General features: G+C 36.3%; 2 protein-coding genes across 3 annotated transcripts in view; one reads left to right on the top strand and one right to left on the bottom strand.

Annotated features, from left to right (window-relative positions):
• The first annotated feature begins 1,538 nt into the window (after nt 1-1,538).
• LOC107680059 (NACHT, LRR and PYD domains-containing protein 12-like) lies at nt 1,539-10,420 on the top strand. Its single transcript, XM_016475820.1, has 11 exons — nt 1,539-1,613; nt 1,762-1,966; nt 2,393-4,151; nt 4,961-5,134; nt 5,301-5,474; nt 6,025-6,198; nt 6,809-6,982; nt 8,196-8,369; nt 8,602-8,775; nt 9,652-9,822; nt 9,911-10,420. The coding sequence occupies exons 1-11, from the start codon at nt 1,545-1,547 to the stop codon at nt 9,915-9,917; spliced, it is 3,255 nt and encodes a 1,084-aa protein (XP_016331306.1). The 5' UTR covers nt 1,539-1,544; the 3' UTR covers nt 9,918-10,420.
• Nucleotides 10,421-17,739: 7,319 nt separating this feature from the next.
• Nucleotides 17,740-26,412, bottom strand: part of LOC107680057 (uncharacterized) — a 13,372-nt gene continuing 4,699 nt past the window's right edge. For both annotated transcript variants that reach the window (XM_016475818.1, XM_016475819.1), the window contains 6 exons: nt 22,246-22,305; nt 21,765-21,809; nt 20,703-21,162; nt 18,661-18,864; nt 18,166-18,302; nt 17,740-18,058 (listed from right to left, as the gene is read on the bottom strand). In XM_016475818.1, the coding sequence (XP_016331304.1) occupies nt 17,984-18,058; nt 18,166-18,302; nt 18,661-18,864; nt 20,703-21,162; nt 21,765-21,809; nt 22,246-22,305 (981 nt within the window). In that variant the 3' untranslated portion in view covers nt 17,740-17,983. The remainder of the gene's footprint in view (nt 18,059-18,165; nt 18,303-18,660; nt 18,865-20,702; nt 21,163-21,764; nt 21,810-22,245; nt 22,306-26,412) is intronic.

Raw genomic sequence — 26,412 nt, 5'->3', positions numbered from 1 at the left:
TGCTTACTTTACATTTAGTCTAAAATACTGTAATGCTGTCATCCTAAGGAGATTCTCATTGTCTGTGCCACATAAACACTGCATGACTGAACAAAAGATTATATCACAAATTATATCACATTGTGAGATTAACAGACAGCCACATAGAATAGAGAAGATATACTGAGAATAAGATTGAACAGAGGAAGTTAGAAATTAAGAGTGGGAACGAAAGAAGAAATGAGTTGAACCATGTGATGAATTATGAAGATCATGAGATTGTTTTAGTAAACTAAGCTTACTAAAATAATTTTCATGTTAGATGTGTAACAACTTCGCTTCAAAGTCTTTAATGTTCATTCATCTTATATCTGGTTGGTTTGGTTCATGGTGTTTTACAAAAAAAATAAAATAAATGTAAAAGTGGGCGGACGCTGTTGTCATCTATATGGACTTTAAATCTTGCGTAAACTCTTTAATGGTTGGTTTGAACTTCCTCCTCCATGAGGTTAAACTGCTTTTATGCAGAAATGAAAGTGCAGGTAGACATTTTTTATTCCGTGATCAACAAAAAGTAGTATTGAGGAAGAAAACAGTCCAAATCTATTTGGTGTGAACTGAACAACTTGCAAGCTCAAACTAAATATAACTGTGTAGCTTTCCGCTGAGGACTGTTAAAGCAGAGGTGAGTTTAACATTGTAGCTAAACTGATTCATTGTTCATTTTGTAGATCATTTGTCTGATTAATTCTTACACAGTGATTATGTGTTTGCAGGCATGCGGTCCCGTTAACAAGGAAACATGACCTCCAGATTTAGACTTTCACTGAAATATAAAACAAAATCTTCAAAGAGGTTAGAATACTGGATTATACATGTACAGTGAAGTAATATATTCAGTGTCCTACACTTATTTCAGACTCTAAATGTAAACAAATGCTGTAGGAGTCATTTTTTTCACAATGAATTATTAGTGGATGTATGAAGTCCTGTTGGAGGAACCACAGGTGTAGAGAATTTACTATCAACATGATCCACTAACTCTTTGCGAAAGGGCTTTTCCCTCATGAAATAACCTTTGGTTAACAATTAATTCTGGGAATTCATAATCTGGCCATTTTTTTTTTTACACCAGTTCAATTCAGAAGAGATCATCCCAATCTGACCGTAGTGGTGTGTCTTTGAAGAGTGACCAGTCCAAGGACCAAGGAATCCTGATATTAATTTCAAAGAGAGAAACTCTTTTGCTGAAAAGAGGTTAGTATCACGGTTTAACAGGTCTAGCAGGTTTTTAACTGGCTTAACTTAAACCAAATGTGATGATTATCTGAAGTGTGCAATGAAAAGTACTATGTAAAGTGGTTACACGTCAAATAATCACTTAATAGTTGACGGACAGAAATCTGAATTTACAATGTATGTTAATGCCAGGTGTAAAGCGTGTATGTAGTCTACTGAATATATTATAGGTACATTTATACAGGACAACTGTAAAAACAGTACATAGTAGAAAATTAAATGAAAAGTTGTTAACATGCAGTGTAAATATTGATAAACTCTTTCTGATGAACTACAGTCACAGTCATGATGTGCCTCACTCCTCAAGTAAAAAACACAAGAATGCAGTCTTTAAGGTGTGTATTTGTCTGTTTTATGGTGGTTACTTGTCTGCTTTTATTGTGGTTATTGTGTGTGGGTGTAGACACATTTGAGTCATTAACACAACCACACGTTTTAACTTGTGTGATCCATGTGATGATGTTCCTTAAACACTGATTTCAGATGCTTAAGCGCACAGTCATTTCTCTGATTAAAAATGAACTAAAGAAGTTTAAGAAAATGCTGAGCCCAGATTACCCACAATGCTCTGTGAGAGAGGAAGAGGATGACGAAGGTCAGACCGATGTCAGAGATGCGGTTCTGAAGATCACACTGCACGTCCTGAGGAAGATGAACCAGACAGACCTCGCCAACACATTACAGACCAGTAAGAGCTCTGGGCCGTATAATAAGTTTATCTGTTTTACCTTAAAGAGTGCATGAAATCCTATTCTAAACCAATTTTACTTCTGTGATATGACAAAACATTTTCTCAATTGCCTTTCAGGCTTGCTAGATCTCGTTGAATGTGCATTTTAATCTATTTGCATTGATAACATGCTTTAACACAACCAAAATTACAAGGGATCATATAAGAATGTCTTTAGTAAATCGGCATTCCTGTACCTCAAATAGTACATCATGAAACTAACAATAGAAAGGTCATGGATTAAATTTGTAGGGAATGGCTGAACTGATAAAATATGCACCTTGAATTCAATGTTAGTCACTTGGATAAAATGCTTAAATGTAAATGAAAATGTACATGATGCTTTAATTGCCGAACATGACTGAATGCCCTTCTGTCTACCAGAACTGACCCCCATGGGTCAACACATACTAAAATCCAATCTGAGGGCGAAATTTTGTAAAATTCATGAAGGAATTTCACTGCAAGGAAAAACAACTCTTCTGCATGAGATCTACACAGAGCTCTACATCACAGAAGGAGGGAGGGGAGAGATGAGTTGTCAACATGAGGTGAGACAGATTGAGACAACAGCCTGGACACCAGAGACACCGGAAGCACCAATCAAATGCAATGACATCTTTAAAGCCTTACCTGGACAAAACAAGCCCATCAGATCTGTACTGACTAAAGGAGTTGCTGGAATTGGAAAAACAATCGTTGTGCAGAATTTCATTCTGGACTGGGCTGAAGGAAAAGACAATCAGAATGTCCACTTCATATTTCCACTTCCTTTCAGGGAGCTCAATTTGATGAAGGAGAAAAATATTAGTCTGATGGAGCTTCTCCGTCAGTTTTTCACAGAGCTAAGATTACCAAATTGTGATGACTATAAAATCATGTTCATATTTGATGGTCTGGATGAGTGTCGACTTCCTCTAGATTTCCAGAACAATGATATCTTATGTGATGTAACAGAGTCAGCCTCAGTGGATGTTCTCCTGACGAACCTCATTAAGGGCAATCTGCTTCCATCTGCTCTCCTCTGGATCACCTCTCGACCAGCAGCAGCCAATCAGATCCCTGCCGAATGTGTCGACAAGATCACAGAAGTACGAGGTTTCAATGACCCTCAGAAGGATGAGTATTTCAGGAAGAGAATCAGTGACCAGAGTCTGGCCAATAGAATCATCACACATGTCAAATCATCAAGGAGCCTCTACATCATGTGTCACATCCCAGTCTTCTGCTGGATTTCAGCCAATGTTTTAGAGAGAATGTTGAGTGAAGCAGAGAGTGCAGAGATCCCCAAGACTCTCACTCAAATGTTCACACACTTTCTAATCTATCAGATCAAACGAAGAAGCCAGAAATACCAAGAAAACGTTGATATAGATCTTCAGCAGACAACAGAGAATGTATTTTCCCTGGGAAAACTTGCTTTTCAACAGCTAGAAAAAGGCAACCTGATCTTCTATGAGGAAGACCTCAGAGAGTGTGGTATTGATGTCAGAGAAGTGTCAGTGTATTCAGGACTGTGTACCCAGATCTTCAGAGAGGAGTTTGGACTGTACCTGGGGAAGGTGTACAGCTTTGTACATCTCAGCTTTCAGGAGTTTCTTGCTGCTTTATTCAAGTTTCTTTCCTTAATCCTAAAACCTACCAAGCATTTTAAACTATTTAGCTCCACAATGACTGATTTGCTAAAAAGAGAAGTGGACAGAGCCTTGCAGAGTGACAATGGGCACCTGGACCTTTACGTTCGATTCCTTCTGGGCCTCTCATTGGAGTCAAATCAACGTCTCTTACAAGGCCTACTGACACATACCGGGAATGTATGCCTAATAAACAAACAAAAAATCATTAAATATCTCAAGGAGAAAATCAAGGATAATCCCTCTCCAGAGAAATCCATCAATCTGTTCCACTGTCTGAATGAACTGAATGATCATTCCCTAGTGCAGGAAGTCCAAGCATACCTGAAGGAAACAGGTCCCAGTGGTCTCTCTGGAGTGAAACTCTCTCCTGCTCAGTGGTCGGCTCTGGGGTTTGTGTTGCTGAACTCAGAAAATGAGCTGGATGAGTTTAAGCTGAGTAAATATGATCAATCAGAAGAATGTCTTCTGAGACTGCTGCCAGTGGTAAAAGCTTCTAGAAACGCGGAGTGAGTATGTGTACAGTATATCTGTAAAAAAAAAAAATATATATATATTCTTTGTATTCATGATTGGTTCATATGTTATGCAAAAACTTTTATACCATTTAAAAAAAAGCCTACAATTATTGATGTGGTGTAAATATTTAATTCAGTCACACTTAAGTTTGGGGACAAATTCTCACTATTAACTAACTATTAATTGAAATGTTTGACTCAGTAAACTCCTAATTTGATGCTTAGTAATAGTTAGTAAGGTTTAAGTTCAGGTATGGGGTAGAGATTAAGGGAACTAAAATATGCTCATGCAGAATAAGGCATCAAAATGTGTTTTATAAGTGCTAAGTGCAGGATAGTTGTATCATCTTGACATTTTTTTACCCCGTCAAATTAATTTTAATTCATACATTTAAAAAACATGCTAAAGTGACTGAGTGTATGAATTGCATTTTTAAAGTATTAATGTATGTAATGTATTGAATAATGTATTTATTGCATTTGAATATATTAATAGGATAAATAAACAGGACAACAAAGCCAGGTAAACCTGTAAACCAAAGGTGCAGGAAGATCGTAGGATAACTGGGTGCAACTGGGAAAGGAATAGGGAAGTTAAAGTGGATGATAAAGGGAAGAAACATTAATGAGTGTGATGAGATGCAGTAACAGATTTGATGAAAGAGATTGTGCTCCTTATTGACATACAAACTAAACTGAACATTGACACAGCCTTCCTGAGATGAAACCCAGCATACTGTAAGATGGCACATTATTAAGATTGTTGATCAAATTAAACATTTCCATTATTTCTCTCCCAGGCTGTGTGATTCTAATCTGACTGAGAAGAGCTGTTCAGCACTGGCCTCAGTCATTAGCTCAAACTCCTCAAGTCTGGCTGACTTGGACATGAGCAACAACAACCTGCAGGATTCAGGAGTGAAGCTGCTCTGTGCTGGACTGAAGAATCCACAATGTAAACTGGAGACATTACAGTATGCTGTCTTACATTTTGTAGTGATAAGAGTATTTTGAACATGTATCTCCACCCAAAATATCTAGTTTTATTTCAGCTGAATGGGACATTCTGGAGAGGTGCATAAGAGCAAAACAACATTATAATTTAGTTAGGAAGAGTGTTAAGAGTCATTTTCTTTGCAGGTTGTCAAACTGCTGTATTACACTGGATGGTTGTGCTGCTTTGGCTTCAGCTCTGAGAACAAATCTCTCACACTTGAGAAAACTGAATCTCAGTGACAATACACTTGGAGACCCAGGAGTAAACCTGCTGTCTGGTCTCCTGGAGGATCCACAATGCAAACTGGGCAAACTATAGTGAGTGCCATTACCATATGGACTATTAGTCTCTATCAGCAGTGTTGGGGAAAGTTACTTTTAAAAGTAATGCATTACAATATTGCATTACTCCATAAAAAAAGTAACTAATTGCATTACTTAGTTACTTTTTATGGAAAGTAATGCGTTACTTTACTAGTTACTTGAAAAAAGTAATCTGATTACGTAACTCGCGTTACTTGTAATATATTACCCCCAACACTGTCTATCAGTATGAAATGAATGCTTAGATGCCTTTAGATTTCACTTCAAAAATATCTAATCATCCCAAGAAGATACATTTACCTGAGAATAAAAATGTATACATGTATGTTTTTGCGAAACACATTTTTGCTGTTTGCAAAATGTATATTGATGTAAGGTTATTTTAACATTTTATTCTAATAAAAAAATGATGTGTCTTATTTAATTATCATAGAAACTCAACAAAAAATATTATTCATTACATGTTGTTAATCTTCATCTATCAAATAATGTTTTGTTTTTGTTGACCTAAAAATATTAATAGTTTTTATATGTCTTTTTGCAGCCTTAGTAACTGCAGTATTGGAGAGGAAGGTTTTGCTGCTTTGGCTTCAGCTCTAACATCAAACCCCTCACACCTTAGAGAACTAAACCTGGGTATGAATAAACCAGAAAATTCAGGAGTAAAGATGCTCTCTCATCTACTGGAAAATCAAAACTGCAAACTAGAGAAACTACAGTAAGTTTTTGATATTCACAATTTTTCTTTCTGTAATTGTTAAAGGAGATGTCTAATGCTATTTCATGCATTCTGACTTATTTATACTGCCAAAGAGTTTGATTCTCAAGCTAAACATGACCAAAGTCTCAAAAAATGAGCCGAACGTGTGTTAGAGTATTTCTGTGCCAAATACACTCCTTCAGGGTTCCTATAATTTTTGGAAAGTTTTTTCAAATATGTCCCTGTATGACATCATAAAGGGCGGAATTCCTTTTATGGGCACTTCTCCAGGAAGAGCGTGCGCACACATCTACCAAAGCGGGAGTAAGAGCACACCCATCAACATGCTTCATTCAGGTTATGGAAGTCGTCGGCAGTGCTGCACAGGATTTGCTAAAGAAGGATTTGTCATTTTGATTTTGACTGCAAAATTAACTATGTCACCAAAGAAGTGTGTTTTTATGTCTTTGTCCTTTAGCAATTGATGCACAAGCATTGCTGGTTATAGACTGTTCAAGTGGGAGCCCAGTATAAAATGTGTTCAGACAAAAATGTAAAATGTTAATTTAGGGTACAAGTACAGCATTAGACACATCATGCTTGTAGGTGAAATGTTTTCTCTTTTCAGGTTGTTTAAGAGCAGCATTAGAGAAGAAGGATTTGCTATTCTGGTATCAGCTCTGAGATCAAACCCCTCACACCTGAGAGAACTAGATCTGAGTGGAAATGAACCAGGAGATTCAGGAGTGAAGGTGCTCTCTGATCTACTGAAGGATCCACACTGTAAACTGAAGACACTACAGTGAGTATAACAGTTATAGAAAAGAGTAAAACTACAGTTAGATTGCATAAAAGTAGGGTGAGTATACTTTTATGAAATCCAATCAAATATCATCTACCATGTTTCTTATATATATTGTTGGCTCTGTAGAGAATTGCTTGTGTTTCTCTTTTAAAGGGGTCATATGATGCTTCTAAAAAGAACATTATTTTGTGTATTTGGTGTAATGAAATGTGTTTATGTGGTTTAAAGTTCAAAAACCACATTATTTTCCACATACTGTACATTATTGTTTCTCCTCTATGCCCCGTCTTTCTGAAACGTGTCGATTTTTACAAAGCTCATCGTTCTGAAAAGCGAGGTGTGCTGGCTTCGTCCACGGTGAAAGCCGATCCGGCGATCCACAGCGTGAAGTTGAAGTATTTCCTCAGCGACCAGCACAGATCAGCTCCAGGCATGACGAAGCGGATATCGTCCTCTTTTGGAAGACCAAACAAAGTAGTTTCGCTTTCACAACGACGCACAGCGCCTTCACGACATGGCGGCGGCGGCAACAATACTTAGGCGAGAGTAAAAGTTACGCCTTTTTCTTTGCGTGAACATTTAGGCGGCGTTATGCAAATCTTCCCACATAGTGACGTAGACGTGGGGGTGTGTTAGAACGAGGCGTTTTAGGAAGGCGTGGTTGACAACTTTTATAAAGAATATCTCTTTGGATTTGAGACTTTAGTCTTTGCAACTTTACAGATCTTCTTTATGCACCAAGAGCTTGTAACACTTCAAAGAGAAAGGAAAAATTTAAATCGCTTCATATGACCCCTTTAAGTCGCTTTGGATAAAAGCACCTGCTAAATGCATAAATAAAAATGTGTTTATAATCACTGGATGGTTATTTATTAAGTCAAATCACCTTTATTTATATAGTGCTTCACATTATTTCTACACTTGACCCTCCAACACTAGAAATGACTCCATATTCTATTTCTGTTCTATCTACTTGATTTACTTTACTAAAATACTTGACCCGCTAAGACTTACACTCTCTATTCTATTTCTATTTTATCCACTTTTCTTTTTATTTATATAAAAAACTTGACCTTTGCTTCTGCAAGAATTTCTTGGAAAACAGTTATTTCATTTAGTGCCATGTGTTCTGAGCAACCTGAGTCAACCAATTCCACTTATATATGTATATCTGTAAGTGTGAGAGTTTTTTTTTTGTCCTGTTATGCAGACTGTCTAACTGCAGTATTGGAGAGGAAGGTTCTGGCTCTCTGGCTTTAGCTCTGAGATCAAACCCATCGTACCTGAGAGAGTTTGATCTCAGCTCAAACAAACCTCAAGACTCAGGAGTAAAGCTGCTCTCTAATCTACTGGAGGATCCACAGTGTAAACTAGAGAAACTGAAGTGAGCGCTATACATTAAACTATCACATAAGCTGCACTCATATACTTAATAAATAAAGGTGTTTGTGATGAAGTCTAATTAAGTAATAGAAAAGGGAAGCATAGTGAAATAGAGTGCTAAAGACATGAGTTGCCTATTTAAAAATTTTCTTATTTGACAGACCAGCCACCACATTACAAAGTGTTCTTTTTCTTTTTCTTTTTCTTTTTCTTTTTTTTCCTTCTCTTTGCAGGTTGTGTAACTGCAGTATTGGAGAGGAAAGTTGTTCTGCTCTGGCTTCAGCTCTAAGATCAAACCCCTCACACCTAAACGAGTTGAATCTCAGCTCAAACAAACCTCAAGACTCAGGAATTAAGCTGATATCCAATCTACTGGAGGATCCACAGTGTAAACTAGAGAAACTAACGTGAGCTGTATACACTAAGCTATTACATAAGCTGCACTCATATACTAAGTTGACTCAAAAATGAAAATTCTGACATCAGTTGACCGTCATGCTGTTCCAAATCCATAAAACTTTCGTTCATCTTAGAAACAAAAATGAAGATATTTATAATGAAATCTGAGAGATTTCTTTCCCTCTATTGAAAGTTCCTTTGACCAAAACGTAAGTAATCCTAATCAATATGAATTAAGTGAGAAGAGACATGCTCACTTAATATGAACAATATAATTTCGGCTTTTATTCACATGCAAACACTGATCAACACAAATACTGTACACAAATACTTTATAGATAACATAAAATATGGTAAACAGAAACTCAGCCATGCTTTCTTGACATGCAAAAACCAGAGTTTCGTTCATGTGACAAACAAGCATGATTGAACTTCCACATTAACAAAATAGGTTTGTCCTCACAAGTCAAGCAAGTAAGGTTACTTAGGTTTTATGACCCTTTATGAAGTTATCATAATCTTAACTTTTTATGATTATAATAACTTTTTGAAGCATCAAATCTTTAGGTGAATGAACTTTCAGTGAAAGGGCAGAGATGTGTGTTTTGTGTTTTGAAGATGAACAAATGTCTTCTGGATCTGGAATGACATGAGGGTCAGAAATGATGACAGAATTTTCAATTTTGAAGTGAACTATCCCTTTGATAAATAGAGGTGATTGTGATTACCATGAAGTTTAAGTAACAGAAAACAGAAGCATACTGAAGGATGAATAGTATGAAAGAGTATAGTAAAGACATTGACTTTTTAGCAAACAAAATTTTCTTTTTATACAAATCAGCCACCACATCTTCACCACATTTTCTTATTTCTTCTCTTTGCAGGTTGAGTAAATGCAGTATCGGAGAGGAAGGTTGTTTTGCTCTGGCTTCAGCTCTGAGATCAAACCCCTCACACCTCAGAGAACTGAACCTAAGCTTGAATAAACCTGGAAACTCAGTGAAATTCTTGTCCGATCTTCTGGAAGATACAAATTGCAAACTGGAGTCCCTCAAGTGAGTTTTGCTCTCGTGACTGTTACATTGTTTGTTCTGGTATCTGAATAACTAGTACTGAAATCTTTCTTATTTTTCTGTTAAACAGACTCTAGGCTCCATGCATTTGACCTGCTTGACACTGTCCTACACTAGTTTCTTTGTCTCCACTGCCTACAAGCTATAATCAAAGAATATTTTGCATCCACACTGCTTCAGTCAGGTGGCTTCAGCTCTGCTATTTCTAGATAAAACTCACTCTCTCACTTACATTTTATAAGAAAGTTGCAGTAATGAACACATTAACCATGAATTCTGACAGTGACACAGAAACTAACAAGACAAAACTTCTTTAATACTATGAATAACAGTACATTTAATTGACTCTTAGTTAAAGCAATACATTTTATCAATGCTTACAGTATTTAGTTTGTTACATCATTAATTCAATTTTACTGAACACATTTTCACACTTTGACAAAACATCAGCTGGTCCAGTGCATAAAACACTGACGCTGTGGACACCTGTCTCAGCTATACATCTCCATGCACAATACTGTTTTCATCATGTGTCTACTTCATTTGATTGAACATATTAACAGAAATGAATTAATAAATAAAAACCTCCCAATGCATTATTTAAAAAACAAGTGTCTAAACATTTTCACAGTACTGTAGTTTCTCAGATAAGTTGTTGCAGGCATTTTGAGGACGTTGCTACAGATATTCTATGCATTTAGGCTATATATTGCATATATATGTCTTAAGTAGTCATCTTTTTCATTTGATTATTGTACCTAAATGTATAGATCATAGTTTAGATATACAGTGGGTACGGAAAGTATTCAGACCCTGATTTTAGCAAATGGCTGCAATATAACAAAGAGTGAAAAATTGAAGGGGGTCTGAATACTTTCCGTACCCACTGTATGTAATTACACACCATTTTAAATTGTTTTTTATTGATTTCATATTGTATATTACATTTTATATTTTACATTTTATATTATTACATTATCAGTATTTAACTGGCTCACATGTTAAGTTGCTTTTATGTTTAAACTTGTTTTCAGCTGATGGTTGGTGTTTTGAATAAATGGTTGAAGAAAAAACAACTTTTCTTTTCAAAATGTTATTTCTGTGTATATGTGCTATCTTTAACTCTATATTGCATATATTTAATACAGGTAGATTCAAATGAAATTGAACTTAGACATTGAACTTAGGCTGTGAAATAATAGAATACTAATAGAATTTAGGTAATTGTCATGAAACCTGGGTGTCATTTTAGTAAAGCTGTAATATGCAGTACTGACACCATCAAATTATGGTAAATATGGGACATTTACAGGTTACAAGTGTTCTACAGTGTAATCTCATTAACAAAACAACGTCAAACATGACAATAGATGCACAACACTGGTAGTTCTCACTCACACACATATCTGTGTGGTTCTCTATGCATGGGAACAGCTGGATTCACATTCCATCATGCTGTCATAGACACCTGAACATTCCATGATGTCACAATGACAACCTGGTCTCATAAAAATACCTACCTCTGGGTACTTTTCTGCAACACTGTTTTTACGTACCTTACTGCACATTTCGCCGCAGTTTCAAAGAGAAATGTCCACTGAGTGCTTGCTTATTCACTTCCTGTCTCGTGTAGCTGCTCAAAGTCATGTCAGCCATATGACTTCAGAAGTCTTGTCTGAAGTTTCTGGACCCTGCGTCTTTCAGTGAGTATTTGTGTGTGTATATGATGGGCACTCTTGAAGCACTGCTTCATGAAGCTTCAGAAGTTTTGTGAATCATTTGTTATTAACCAGTGGTTCAGAGCGCATATCAAACTGCCAAAGCCTTGTGATTTCAGTAAACGAGGCTTCATTAGGTCACAACTGTTTAGAAATGTTTCATAATGTCAACGGTTTGATGCTAGTGGTCGATCTCTGTGAACTCATTAACTAGTGTCTGTGGCTTTTACCCTACCTGAGATCAGTTTTATAAATTTGTAGACATTTTTCATTTGTAAAATAGGAAGAGTTGTAGTTAGTAGTCTCTAATTGGCCTGATAGTCTTTTATTGGCCAAAATAATCCCTGAAATTTAATCAAACACATTTTAAACAGACAGTTCATATTTATGACATTATTTGTAAATTGCACTTAATAGATCACGTTCAATAAAACATTTGCAGTTGGTTTGTAAAAGGTGTTTTTATGCATGTTTGGCCAGAGATTTCATTGCATTTACACAGTTTTGACCAGCTTGTGACGTTTTGAGCGCTTCAAAACAGTGAGCCATTTTGCAAAGCATTCGGATCAGTTGATTGAGTTGTGAAATGCTTTTTTTCGCCCATCACTAGTATGCTGTTTTGTATTTGTCATTCAAACGAGGAAGAAAATTGCATGTTTTGTTAATAAATTGTTGTGAGTAGAGCATAAATTGGCTTTTTAAAATACGGATACATACCCTAAAAAGCTCTTATGAAAATCCACCTTCAACATATTTATTTGCTGTGTTCCTGACAGCCGCATCAAGCTAGTGAAGCAGCAGCTGTGTATTTATCTTACACAGCAGCTTATTGACAATGTCACATTCATGCTTCCGAACACAAACCCTCCCAAATACACAAATGCCACACTCTCCACCGGTGACTGCCCTCCGTCACCCTCTCCTGCTTCTCTGAGTGTGGGTGCAGCCTAAAGGACACTATTATCTGACTTATGCATCAACTATCTCTCTGTTATCTGGTAAAAGGCCTATTTCAGAAGAACCTTCAAAGCAGGACTGTATACAGTCAAATAAGATATTAGATTTTTTGATTTTTTTGAAGATATTCAAAACAAATAAGAAGCACAGACCTTCTTTGCACAGAAAAAACCTTCATGACATAAAAATAAATAAATAAATAAAAATAACATCAGTACAATGATTAACATATTATTATCGATACTCTCATTTAATATTACCACAACACAGGAACATTTGTCACATCAGGCAATTTAAAGGCTGACAGTGATTTTCTTGAAATTGATTGTTGAAGACAAGTGAATTTGTACATAAGCCCTACTGTGATGACTGTAAGAACTTCAGTAGAAAAATAAATTATATAATTTAAAAAAAGAAAAAAAATTTTCCAACACACACATACGGAATATTTTTCTTTTAAAGAAAAAATGTTCTTTTACAAGTCTCTTCTGCTCACCAAGGCTGCATTTATTTAAAGAAAAATACAGCAAAAACAGTTATATTGTGAAGTATCATTGCAATTAAACTGTTTTCTATGTGAATATATGTTAAACTGTAATTTATTCCTGTGATGTAAAGCTGTATTTTCAGCATCATTACTCCAGTCTTGTCACATGATCCTTCAGAAATCATTCTAATATGCTGATTTAGGCTACTGCTCAAGAAAAATTTCTGAATATTATCAATGTTGAAAATGTGCTTAAAATGTTTGTGAATGTGATAGGCTACACTACCATTCAAAAGTTGTGCTGCAAGTTATTTTATTTTTGTATAAATCAATACTTTGCTCAACAAATAAATGAATCAAACATAACAGCAAATCTTACGCAAGATTTGTTTCAAATAAATGCAGTTCTTTTTAACTTTCTATTTATCAAAGAATCTTGAAAAAACGTTTCAGCGTTTCTTGAGCAGCAAATTAGCACTTTATAATGATTTCTGAAGGATCTATTGCAATTGGTTCATAATATATGGGGTAAACTTGTATAGGCTATCATAAACAGTACAAAAGTTAGACAGGAGTTGGCAAATAAAAAATATACAATAAAAATGAACAAACAAAGAAAAAAAATTCAACAAAGCATGTAGGCAGGGCCGGAACATCACGAGTAGACACGCCCCTTACTGCTGATTGGCTACAAGTTTGTTTTGCTAGTCGGCCCGAATCAGTTTCTAAAGCGTTTTTGAAAAATCGCTGACCCCACCTTTAACATAAGGGCTAGGCGGGGCTGAAGCCCCAGGGCCAGCGGATTGAGGGGGCCCAACGTGATTGGCTGTGGAGGAAAGGAAAATTAGACCTAGAATTGATTGGCCATCGGGAGCACCCGAGCTTTTCCCGGTGTGCCGATTGCCGCAATCCCACCACGCCCCCACATATGTGTGTCTGCGCTATTTCAGTCCAAAAGATATGAGCGATAAAAAATGTCTTTGTACTCATTTACACTAGAGTTGCGGGTATCTTTTAATCGCCTTGGCTTTACTGTAGCGCATGGGAAACAAACACTAAAAGCCAAGTGAAGAAATGGCGCTAAGTTACCTGATTAAACCGCGCAGCGCAAGAGAACAGCTGGACTCCCACCCGCAACTAGCTCGACACTTTCGCCGCTCTATTGAAGTGATAATAAGCAGCGCTTTCCCATTTGAATTCCACACACGGCACTTATGTTTGAACAGTAAAGACTCCGTGGTGAAGCTAGAGGAAACCAGATTGAATAGCAGTAGCACCGACCATGTAAAGTGGAGTGTAGAGGTAAACTGTACAAAACTGTAAATAAGCAAATTTAATCCACAGCACCACACCTAGGCTATTTAACATGCATTTACAGGTGCATCTCAATAAATTAGAATGTCATGGAAGAGTTAATTCACAATTTGAGTTGAATTACTGAAATAAATGAACTTTTCCATGACATTCTAATTTATTGAGATGCACCTGTACTGACATTGCAGAAATATGGTTAATGATATTTATTATTAATGTCACGAAAATTGTTATAGGATACTTATGCTATAGCCTATTAAATAGTGGTTCAAATAAAGGCAATAAGTCAATTTTATCAAGGTTTACTAATACTATAGTTAACTCTGGATTCAAGAATTAGCTTTTCATTAGGGCAACTACAAAGGACCATTTAATAGTTCTAATAAACTTTAATTGCAGAAAAATATTAATTCAATAATTAAGAGTAAACTCCTTAAGGGAGCTGTATATGCTCAAAAGTTGTTGCTGCTTCTGGAAACCTGTTTGCTTTGACTTCATATATCTGGTGTTAAAGTATTTATTATTTAATGTGCTGTAGCCTGCACTGTAAAAAAATCCAATTAACAAAATGTTGGAAGGGCAAAAATATTTAAGTTGAGCTAATTCTATTGCTTGGGCTTAGTTGAGAGGACATATTATATTAAGTCTACACAAATATATTTGAAAAACATTGAATGAACGGTTATTTTCAAATCCAGTCAACAATTAGCTATGCTAATGTTGACTAAACTAATGAAAACTAATCCAGCCAACACTGAGATCATTCTGCACGTGCACGTGCACGAGCCTGAGTGACTTCGCGGGAGAAACAGCGCCATCTTGTTAAGTTCACGAGTCAGGTAAGTGCCACTAAATAAATGTTATTTTTTAGACTAAATTTATCGACAAAAACATGCAACATATAAATATCCACTCAAAAACATCGGATAAGTCGCGTCCGAAGAAAAATTTATATTTAGGCTGTTATATGCATGTCAAGTTCACACGTCAGGTAAGTGGAACTGAATTTGTACTTGGACTGAATTTATCAATAATTGTATATTAAAAAAAAGGTGTAAACGTATTATTTAAAATGTATGTATTTATACACAAACGTACAACATATATAAAAACATTGAATAAGCATTGTATGAATATGTCTGACGGAAATGAGCTGTTTAAGTGAAGGGAACGTGGTCTTTCTTCTCGTTTAATCCATAAAACACTTAATGTCAAAACCTGTGTTACTATAATGAATTTTAGGTTTAATTTTGGTGTGCAGTATGATATATTTGTGTTTCCTTGACGTTAAAAGATATCGCGCGGTCTCTTTCTTTTATAAGCCAATGCTTACTACGATGAAATGTGTAATGTAAACCACAGTAATACGCTTATTTGAAGTTAACATGGGCATGTTGAATGGGCTTTTGCATGTGCAAACTTTTGCAATTGCCCCGTGAAGTTAAAAGTCGACATTAAATGTGACTAACAACCAGGCTCTTTTCAAACGGGGCGGATTACACAGCGTTTCTGGTCTCGTGAAGGCTAGGGATGTGCGATACCTCTTATTTTATTTTCGATCCGATACTGATATTTTCAAGCCCAGTATCGTCGATATCGATACCGATGGGCCTACCTATCAACTAAATTGATCTTTTAAATTATTAAAAGAATATAATCAGTAATTATACTCACTTGAGACAGTATACGGATTGTAAAGTTGTACTCTTTCTTTTAACTTACCTTCGGATGTTTAGTCATGTTTATTTTGTGCTGAAACTGGTATTAATGTGGAGGAGATGATCAGTTCACGTGCGCCTCGATCTGTCACTCTACATTAAACAGCGCCAAAACGGCATTTATTGTTTAAATACTGCAGTACAATGGATAGAATTTGAAATCTGAGACTTTGTTTCATATTAAAAGTACCAAAGCACAATACTTATTGTGATATATTGGATGGGAAGTGCCCTTCAGTGTTCCATCCATTAACTGAAAACAGGCTAGATTAATCGATTCTTGGGATTTAAGAATCTATATCGTTCCGTACAAATGAGAATTGATTAAAATCGAGATATCGATATTTTTTACCTAGCCCTAGTTACTGCACATAAAAACAAACACTTTCCCTAATACACATTTTAACCTAAAAAGGTTAACACAAGTTAAAAAGTTTCCTTTACAGCTGAAGGTGAAGGAAAAAGTGAACCCTGAGAACAGAACGACAGATTCATGTGCAGCAGCTGCAGAGATTGATGTTGAACTGTCTGACAGCGACACGGAGCAGAAACAGCAGGAAACGCTGATGAGCCACACCACAGAAGATCACGGCATGCGCACTGACTGGGAATCTAACAGCGGTCAGTGCCGACTGAAACATCACATCTGTGAATGAAATGCAGCTCCTATTAGGGCTGGACTTTGAGGTCAGGAAGTCACGAATTTGAATTTTGCTCAATTGACGACTTTTTAAAAACTAAAATTGCATGTTTGTCAATAGACATTTTACGATGACAGTCTTCAGGAAAATTAATGGCTAAATAAATGCACAACTGAAATGAACGTCATTTCATTTTAGAGAGAAGGTAGACATACACCATATATAGTGTTAGATGTAAATATTTTTCACTCTAAAATAGTAATACTTTGATATCATCGACAAAATAATTGCAAATATGTTGTAAATATTCAATATCGCCCAGCCCTACTTCTTTGGATCCGTCCTGAAACTGTATTTACTGACATTGTACTCACACAGCTATTATACTCAGTCTTATTTTCGTCTGTTTTTCCAGTGTATCTCGGTTCCTGAGTTTGCCTTGTCTGCAGCACATCTGCGAACACATCCTGAGCTCATCGCTCGATACCTGATTAAGTTCATCTTCCCAGAGGATGTGCTGGTGTGCAGTAACGTGTACGGCGCGGCATTCAGGCCCTCGACCACAACAAGATCTCCGCGCTCCGAGGGGAGATATCTGATCAGCGGCACTGTAGATGGCTAGTTTTTTAAAATGGTAGCAGACTGGATACCCGATGGTGGAAAAGAGGTAGCTTTGAATAAGGACTAGTTCTCTGTTCCTGTTCTTCTTCAGAGCACCTGCTGGAGCGTTTCTCCTGGATGAAGCTGGAGGAAGATGGAAGCGACTGGAAGGTTTGCGTTGGCGCTATAAACAGCACTATCCGCAAGTTTCGATATGAGCGCAAGATGGGCATCAAGAGAGGGATACGCTAGTGCTGAATATCTGCTCGATACAGAGGTGAAATCTTCGTTTGGAGAGGTGTTTGTACACAGTGACTGTTTGTGTCAAGAAATGCTGTCAGTAGCAGTTACTGGTTGTTTTTCTAGAATGTGTGATTAGTATTTCATTTCATTTGTGATTTATACTGGTTCTTACTTTGACATTTATTATTCTAAACATGAAATCTGAAAAAAAAAGACTTTAATTTAGCAACATAAAATGTACATAAATATATAGATGTTTAAACAAAAGTGGTTAATATATGGATTTATTAAGAACAAAAGAATTAATATATTACGTATCCAAAAATTTTCTCTCCATTGAAACTTAGCAGCTATAGAAGAGAGAAAAAAAAAAAGACAGCCGTTGTCAAAACTGGGACTTGCACTTCAGTTACGAACATTGTATCAGTTTAGATGATTGACTGAAGTGAATAAAACAGGTTTAGGTTAACAAGTCGTGTTGCACAGAGTACGAGTGTCAGATCCTCCGGAGTATGAACAATCACTTCTTGTGTCACAAACCTGAAATAAAGCACAGTAGCACGGTTTAATCACCTTCAACTATTGAACGAAGGAGAAAACATATTTTGCAGGTGAAATAAGTGCTAGCAGAAAACTAGCAGACACACCTCTGTTGGCAGATGTGATGTTTTTTCAGCTTTTTTCTTGAGGTCTTTGGTGACGTTGTTTATCACTCCAAGACACTGTGCCCACGACACACCCCTCACGCCGACGTCAAACTGTGGGTACATCTCAGCTAGAAACTCTGAATGTACACAGGAATAAAAAAAAAAACCTGTTTTAAAACCCATGAACATTTTTACGCCATTTAGTAATTAATGGTAATGGCACACAAATCAAATCTGGGACCAAACTGGGCTGAAAAAAAAAAAACTGATTCACAAATTCTCTCTTAAACGTTTATGCATCAATGCATAAAAAAATCAGAATTTTTAATTCATCAATTATGAAAAAGCATTCACTGGACATACAGGTAAGTGCCTTGCTGTGTACAAAATCACTCAATTAAAGCCTTTTGGGGAGCAATGACTAAACACTTTTTTTGTGCACAAGACCAGAGATCCACCTCAGTCCCAAACATGTGTACTTGAGACTGTATTTACCTCGAAGGGCTTCTATTTTGTTGGGGTCGAGTTGCTGGATGCCTTTTGCAGGGTTTCCTGTGACCGCACTGCAGGACAGAGTGCTGATGGGGAAGAGAGCATGAAGCACCGGCACTACAGCCTTCTGGGGCTCCACCGCCGTAAACACCTCCTTGTACACAGACAGCGGGATCCACACCTTCCTCAAGGGGCTTCCGATCATTACTGTGTGGAAAAAAAAAAAAAAAAGGCAATTCACTAATCCATGTCATACAACACTGGTATTTCAACTAAAAATATTAAACATAAAAATGTGAAATACTTGTCACAATAATACAATTTATTTAAAATTTAAAACTTTTATATATACATGCATATTTTGATACATTAAAGTCAAAAGACAGAGAGGCATACATTATTGTATCAAAGTTCTGCCTTAAATTTACATATCCAAATTGGAGTCAGTTTATAGTGTGATTTACAAGAAGCAGTTAGTTGGCAGGATTTTTATTTATTATTTATTTTTTTACTTTTTCACAACATGGCAAGATAATGTGCCCTTCAGATGGAGTTAGAAATGTAATTACAAATCCCAAGCACATGAATGACTGAGTTGACAAATACACCAGTTGCTGAGTTCTGACGTTGGCGGGGGTGTCAATTTGAAACACTGATCTAGAATATAAATATATAATATAGTCATATGGGGTTTATCAATCAACTTTCAGTTTGCTTTACATTTACTTGTGATATCATGGATGAATAAGTGATAGAAATGAATATTTTTCATCATTTGGAACTTAAAGAGTTATTTGGATTTATTGTTCATAATATAATTTGTTTAGACTACTTGTATGTCGTTTCCGACTTGAATGAGTTTCCTAGGTGCACTTAAAGGCTACATTAGTTCAGGTCTCCAAATGGTGTATGTATTTATAAAAAAAAAAAAAAGGCAATTCACTAATCCATGTCATACAACACTGGTATTTCAACTAAAAATATTAAACATAAAAATGTGAAATATTTGTCACAATACAATTTATTGAAAATTTAAAACTTTTATATATACATGCATATTTTGATACATTAAAGTCAAAAGACAGAGAGGCATACATTATTGTATCAAAGTTCTGCCTTAAATTTACATATCCAAATTGGAGTCAGTTTATAGTGTGATTTACAAGAAGCAGTTAGTTGGCAGGATTTTTATTTATTATTTATTTTTTTACTTTTTCACAACATGGCAAGATAATGTGCCCTTCAGATGGAGTTAGAAATGTAATTACAAATCCCAAGCACATGCATGACTGAGTTGACAAATACACCAGTTGCTGAGTTCTGACGTTGGCGGGGGCGTCAATTTGAAACACTGATCTAGAATATAAATATATAATATAGTCATATGGGGTTTATCAATCAACTTTCAGTTTGCTTTACATTTACTTGTGATATCATGGATGAATAAGTGATAGAAATGAATATTTTTCATCATTTGGAACTTAAAGAGTTATTTGGATTTATTGTTCATAATATAATTTGTTTAGACTACTTGTATGTCGTTTCCGACTTGAATGAGTTTCCTAGGTGCACTTAAAGGCTACATTAGTTCAGGTCTCCAAATGGTGTATGTATTTATATATATAACTTAATTTAAATATTAATAAAATCATTTAGTCCTCTTAAACCCCATCCCAGCACATATGTTGAGTGCAATGCCTAGATCTCAAAATCCCATCAACAACTGATGGACAGAACCAAATGCTTCCCTACATTTTTCTTTTTTTTTCTTTTTCAACTTGCATGTTCGTCACAATATGACAGAAAAGATCTGTCAATACTACAGTTTCATCACAACTTTAACATTTTAGCTGATGGTTATATCAGTAAAGGCAAATCAAAACTTTTGTTAAAAATTGAATTTTTTTAACATGTCACCATGACTTCTTAGATTAAATTTCTAAGAAGTTGAAAATGTAGCCATGAAACTGCATTTTTAAAAGCTTATTCCTTCATCTCAGACAATCTTAAGACCAAGTATTTACATCATACTGTCCATATCCTACCTTTGTTGTCAACCTGAACTTCAAGTGTAGCCTCTTTATTGTTGGGCATTTTCTCCAGTTCAATTTCCTCCTCGTCCACCTGAGCCAAGGTTTTCTTTCTTTTCTGCTGACGCTTTGAGCCAGTGTTAGCCTGAGAGCCGTTCTTCATTACCTGGCACAACTGTGGATCATCTGTAGATGCAGTGCGGATCGCATCTCCATTGGGCTTTGACACGAGTGAAGCAGGATCAGGAGTTTGAGACTGACACTGGGATCTGCTGCTGCGCCCCCTGCGACCGCGTCCACCGCCAGGAGGTTTGCCCGACTGAAGGCTGCTGTTGTCAGCCTGCTGAAGGTCTGCCCTGTCCAGCCCTCGTTTCCAGGGAGGGATCCAGCGGGGGTTTCTCTGGACTGGTGGATCAAGCTGCTGGGCCAAAGACCAGGACAGCTGCCTGTCTTCAGCAGGCAGAGACGCCCCTCTCTGAGAGATGTGCGATACATTATCACTATTAAAATTGTCAAAATTAACATGTTCATTGTGCGGCTAATTTATTTATTTTCAGTTTAACACGTTAAAAATATTTAACACAATTAAAGCAGCATCCATTTTTCTTTTGCGCTTCAATGGACAAAAAGACACAAAATTATGTAAAAATGCATGTTTTAGGCAAGTGACCTCGTAAACACAGTCTTAAGTTACAAAGTCCTAAATGACCATCAAGAGTTGTTAGAAAACAGGATGTGTCAGATCAGATGGAAAACTCTTTTCGGCCATATTATACAAGTCTTCTTCAAAGTAATACAAACCCCAAAGATCAAGAGGAGAGAAAAGACAATATTAACTGATCACAGATTTTGTGACTTGTACCTGTACTGAGACTTATGCATAATGCATAATGAACTGGAAGTCTATTGTCTACTTTTGTCCTCTAGCCACTCACCAGTCACTTTCTTGAACTATCATGTTTTTTATTTTCTTAGTCACACTGAATAATCTTTAAGCTCTTGATCAACTCCAGAATTGGTTTTGGTGAGATTAAATGTAATCAACAATAAATAGTGATAAATGGTTTATGGACAAACCTTTGGACCATTCTTCAGCTTCGCTGAGCTCCTTTCATACGACGACTTTAAGAGAACAGAATAAAATTTTTAAAAATCTCACATTAAACATGGAAAAACAGCCATTGAGCACATCAGCAAAATGCACATCTTAGGGTTCAACAATAAGATTTTTTTTTCTGCTGGTCTAGTTGGTTTTGTAGTTCAGCTCTGAACTTGCACTGGTGACATTTTCACAGTAAACAATTCAAATGTAATACATTTTTAAACTAAAAAAATTTTCAAATGTTAAACATTAAGATTTCTGCACAAGATAAATTGACAACAAATAACCTTTTTTTTTTTTTAATAAGAGTTCATACTTGGCAACAGTTGTAAAACATTCTAACATGTACGCGCAAACTGAATTAACAGCATAAATTGGGTACGTGTCGGTACTGTCAGCTGGCCCTGGGTCATTCTTATTGTTAAGCCCTGGATCAGTGACTTTAAAGGTCAGTACCTCATTTGACATCTGCCTGTCAATCTTCTGTTCAAGCCTCTGCACTGCTGCATGCAGGAACTGAAAGTCGACAAACAGCAAACAAACCACTGGAATCATCCATCATCCCAAAACAGCTACTATTTTAATTCACTACATTAAACTGGTATATTACTAAGACCTTGATTCTGATCAACTAGAGGTCGACAGATAGTGGATTTTACCGATACAGATAGCTAGGATGAACCACACTGGCCGAAACGGATTAATCAACCGATAGTTTTTGCGTTGCTAATTACAAAACATAATTTTAGACCTAGCACGTGTGTGCGAGTGTCAGTACTGTATGTGTGTCTGTCTGTAAGAAAGAGAGAGCGGGAGAATTAGAGTATGTGCTTTCCGTACATAATAAAACGTTATTTTGTGGCAAAAACATGGAAATAATGTCATTTTTATCCTACTGTTTACTATATTTATTTGCTTTGTCAGTGTCGTTGTGGGTTTTGGTTCTTTTGCTGTTTTAGGTTGTTAGGACCTTTGAAAAAACTGAAATCATTTGACAAAGTGATTTGAACATGTAAAGGTCAAGACCTGCCTGGAACTACTTTAGCCGTGTTTCCCTGAAAACAATTGCACACCTTAGAACGTTTGTCAGCCAATCAGATTCAAGCATTCACCGGCCCTGTAGTATAAATACTGATCATTAAAGTTAGTTCATAGTTCATTACCTAATGTTATCAGAACTTCAAAATGTAAAAATGTATTAGTAGATGTTGAAATTAACACACTCGAACTAGATGGCCATCTTTAAATATCTACACAAAGGCCATAGCATTGAAATAACATACATATGCATCTAGGAGAACTTGCAGGGATCGCACACACCGGACGAGTCACATTCAATTCAAGCAGCAGTCTAAAACAGTTTATTTAATAACCAAACGGGCAAAAGTTCACTTCAAGAATGATAAAAAAAGCGCCATAGATGAGTTTGAAGTTCAGTGTTTAAAAAAACAGAGCAAAATGGAAAGAAAAAGTGTGATCTATATCAGGGCCGTTTCTAGCCATTTTGACGCCCCAGACAAAATCCAACCCCCCCAATAAATTTTATTACATTTGAATTTGGACACATGTTTAGATATTATCAATGACTACTTTTTGTCTTTATGTGTTTTTTTTTTTTGTGGCTGTTTGAAATGTTGATTTAAAGTGTCCATTATGTCATTATTATTTCAGTCAAACCTATAAAAAAAAAAAAATTACCCCCCAAACTACATAAAAAACTTGATCAGTCAAATAAAAGTAATCAGACTCCAGCTACTTATTCCTTTGTTACTCATTGACGCGTGAACTTTCCCTTTAAATGACGTGACACTCTGCTCTCTATAACGCTGCTTCCATTAAAGAGCAGGTCATATGGGTTTTTGAAAAATATCTTTTGCAGTTTATAATGTAGCTACCCTTGAATGAAAACAATCTGCAAAGTTGTTCATCAAAAAAGTGCATGATAAATAAAGATATTGTCTCTCAAAAGAGAGAGTCGATTCTGAATCGCCTTAACGAGTCGTCATATTTTCAAATATTTTGCCTGTTGCCTTTGCCTTTTGGTATACGTCACTGGGTAATACATTTGCATAATCCCCACTATTTCCTAAGAATGTGTCGATTAATGAAGACTGACGTTGTTCTAATTACTTCGTTTAATAATAAAGAATGTAGTGTAGCACACAGACTTTATAATCATAGTGAAATTGCTGTTTATTTTGCTGCACCGGCAGTTATAGGATTAATGCGGGAGAGACGAGCGAGTTAGTTAGCCAGTAGACATATTTTGGTTTACAAACTGTATGGTTTCATCAGTTAGCCACGTTAGCACTCGGCTAACGTATCCACCATTCGACCTTCTTTCACAGGAATTCAGAGGATGCATGAGGTGTATCCTTCGCTGCTACAGATAACCCACAATTCTTTGCGTCGCCATAAACAACCGTTGTTAATTTGATAAATGCTGGTGCCGGCAGATGTACACACAAGCAGCAGATGTGGTGTTTACAACTTCTTAAATTGCCTCGGTAAAAACGGATAAACTTTGTTTTTAATTATATGCATCCTACAGAGGATGCGACCTCCGGAGGGCGCAGCCTTCTAAATGAGACAGCTATTGTTTTAAGTGTTCACATTTTAGCAGCTAAACTTTAGTTGTGGGCATGATTCTTTTACATAAGTGTTTTTGTATTTTATGTCATTATTTTAAGAATGGATTGGTGCTGTTAGTAGTGAATTAATTCAGCATTTCCGCAAGGATGCGCTAAATTCAACAAAGCGGTTTAATATAGGATGTATTGATCTTGTGATTTAGTGAATTTTACTATACAAATATTTTTTTAATTAGCCGTTAAATTTTTATATGTGAATATTACACACACCACACTGATCCTTTAACAATGCATTGGTGCAAAAAAGCACACCCTTTGGACCAATTTTACAGCGTGATTTCTCAACTGCCACAAATACTGCCTTAACAAAATACTAATTTTGTGCACCTTTTTACAGTACCAATATTTTAAATTGGTCTTTGAACTTAGCTAAAACTTTGAACTTTTAGCAAAAAAAAAAAAAAAAACACGCTACTTTGCCAAAGCACTGACAGAACCCACTGATCTAACAGTGTTGTTGAGCACTCCAAATGCAAACTTTGCATGCAACAATCCGGCAGCAATTTACAGCACTCTGATCCAATGGCATACAAGCATTGTCAGATTGACAGTACTGTAGCCCAATGATGTTGGGGGATCCAGTGGGGGTGGTAATCATATTTCTGGTTAGCCGTGCCACTCTTTTATCACAACCCTGCTAAAATGTAGTGCCAGTACATGCGCTCATTGGTGCCCCCTCCTGCTGGTGGCACCCTTGCCTATGCCTAGCAACGGTACTGATCTATATTATTGAAGCATACACACTTTATTAGAGCCACAGAAAGACAAACATTTCACTGAAAAATGCACAATACACAATCTTCCAGCCCAGGGTGAAGTCTTTATGTACATTAACAATGATTTGAGACAAATATAATGTAATTTAATGGAAAACTGTGTGAATGTCACACACTAAAAATCAATTTCATGACAACAACATTATGCAGTACCTGGTTGTAAAACCGCCTACATTTAAATTTCTGAACAAACTGGATAAACTTTCACAGGTAAGAATGTGTTGGTTTGTGTTTTTGATATGTATTAACTCAATATTGCAGGTTTTTAAATTAAAGTAGGCTACCTTTTAAATACCTTGCTAGCTAACGGCTTCGTCTTGTTGTATTGTGTTAGTTAACTCCTTCCCCGCCATTGACGAGTTATCTAGTCTTTTAGAAGAAAACGCTTCCCCGCCAAAGACGAGTTTTTACGGCTTTCCGTGTTTTCACTGTTACACACTCGGGGGCGCTATTACACATCTTCTGAACGAGAACAAAACCTCCCGAACAAAAACACACGTGAACAGCACGGAGAAACTAGCTCTCTTAAGATCTCTTAAGTAAAGATCTCTTAATTAAACAGATGCATATGAAAAATAATGTGATCATCAGCAACAGACAGCATATAAATGAAAACTGCATAATGTTACAGAGTAAAATGTTGATCCAGGAAGTGGTATATGTCTGTGCAAGCTTTGGAGGTGTTGATGGAAGCGATTTACTGGATTTATGCTTTGATAATCGTACTGAATATTACCCAGATGTAGTTTTTGATAATTTGATTTTATCACCTTTTTGCTCAAAATTATGCCTTTTTATGAAACCTACCTATATTCAAGTGTTGATCAAAAAAGAATGCTTTAAAGGGGTCATATGATGCAATTTCAATTTTTCCTTTCTCTTTGGAGTGTTACAAGCTCTTGGTGCATAAAGAAGATCTGTAAAGTTGCAAAGACTAAAGTCTCAAATCCAAAGAGATATTCTTTATAAAAGTTCAGAGTCAGCCACACCTACCTAAAACGGCTCATTCTAACACGCCCCCACATGTCTACCTCACTATGTGGGAAGATTTGCATAACGCCGCCCAAATGTTCACGCAAAGAAAGAAGGCGTAACTTTTAGTCTCACTGTAGTTTTGTTGCAGCCATGTTGTGAAGACGTGTGCGTCGTTGTGAAACGAAACTACTTTGTTTGGTCTTCCAAAAGAGGACGATATC

Source organism: Sinocyclocheilus anshuiensis, unplaced genomic scaffold, assembly GCF_001515605.1.
Source record: "Sinocyclocheilus anshuiensis isolate Anshui unplaced genomic scaffold, SAMN03320099.WGS_v1.1 scaffold1137, whole genome shotgun sequence".
Taxonomy (NCBI): domain Eukaryota; kingdom Metazoa; phylum Chordata; class Actinopteri; order Cypriniformes; family Cyprinidae; genus Sinocyclocheilus; species Sinocyclocheilus anshuiensis.
This window is presented reverse-complemented; position numbering and strand designations above follow the sequence as displayed.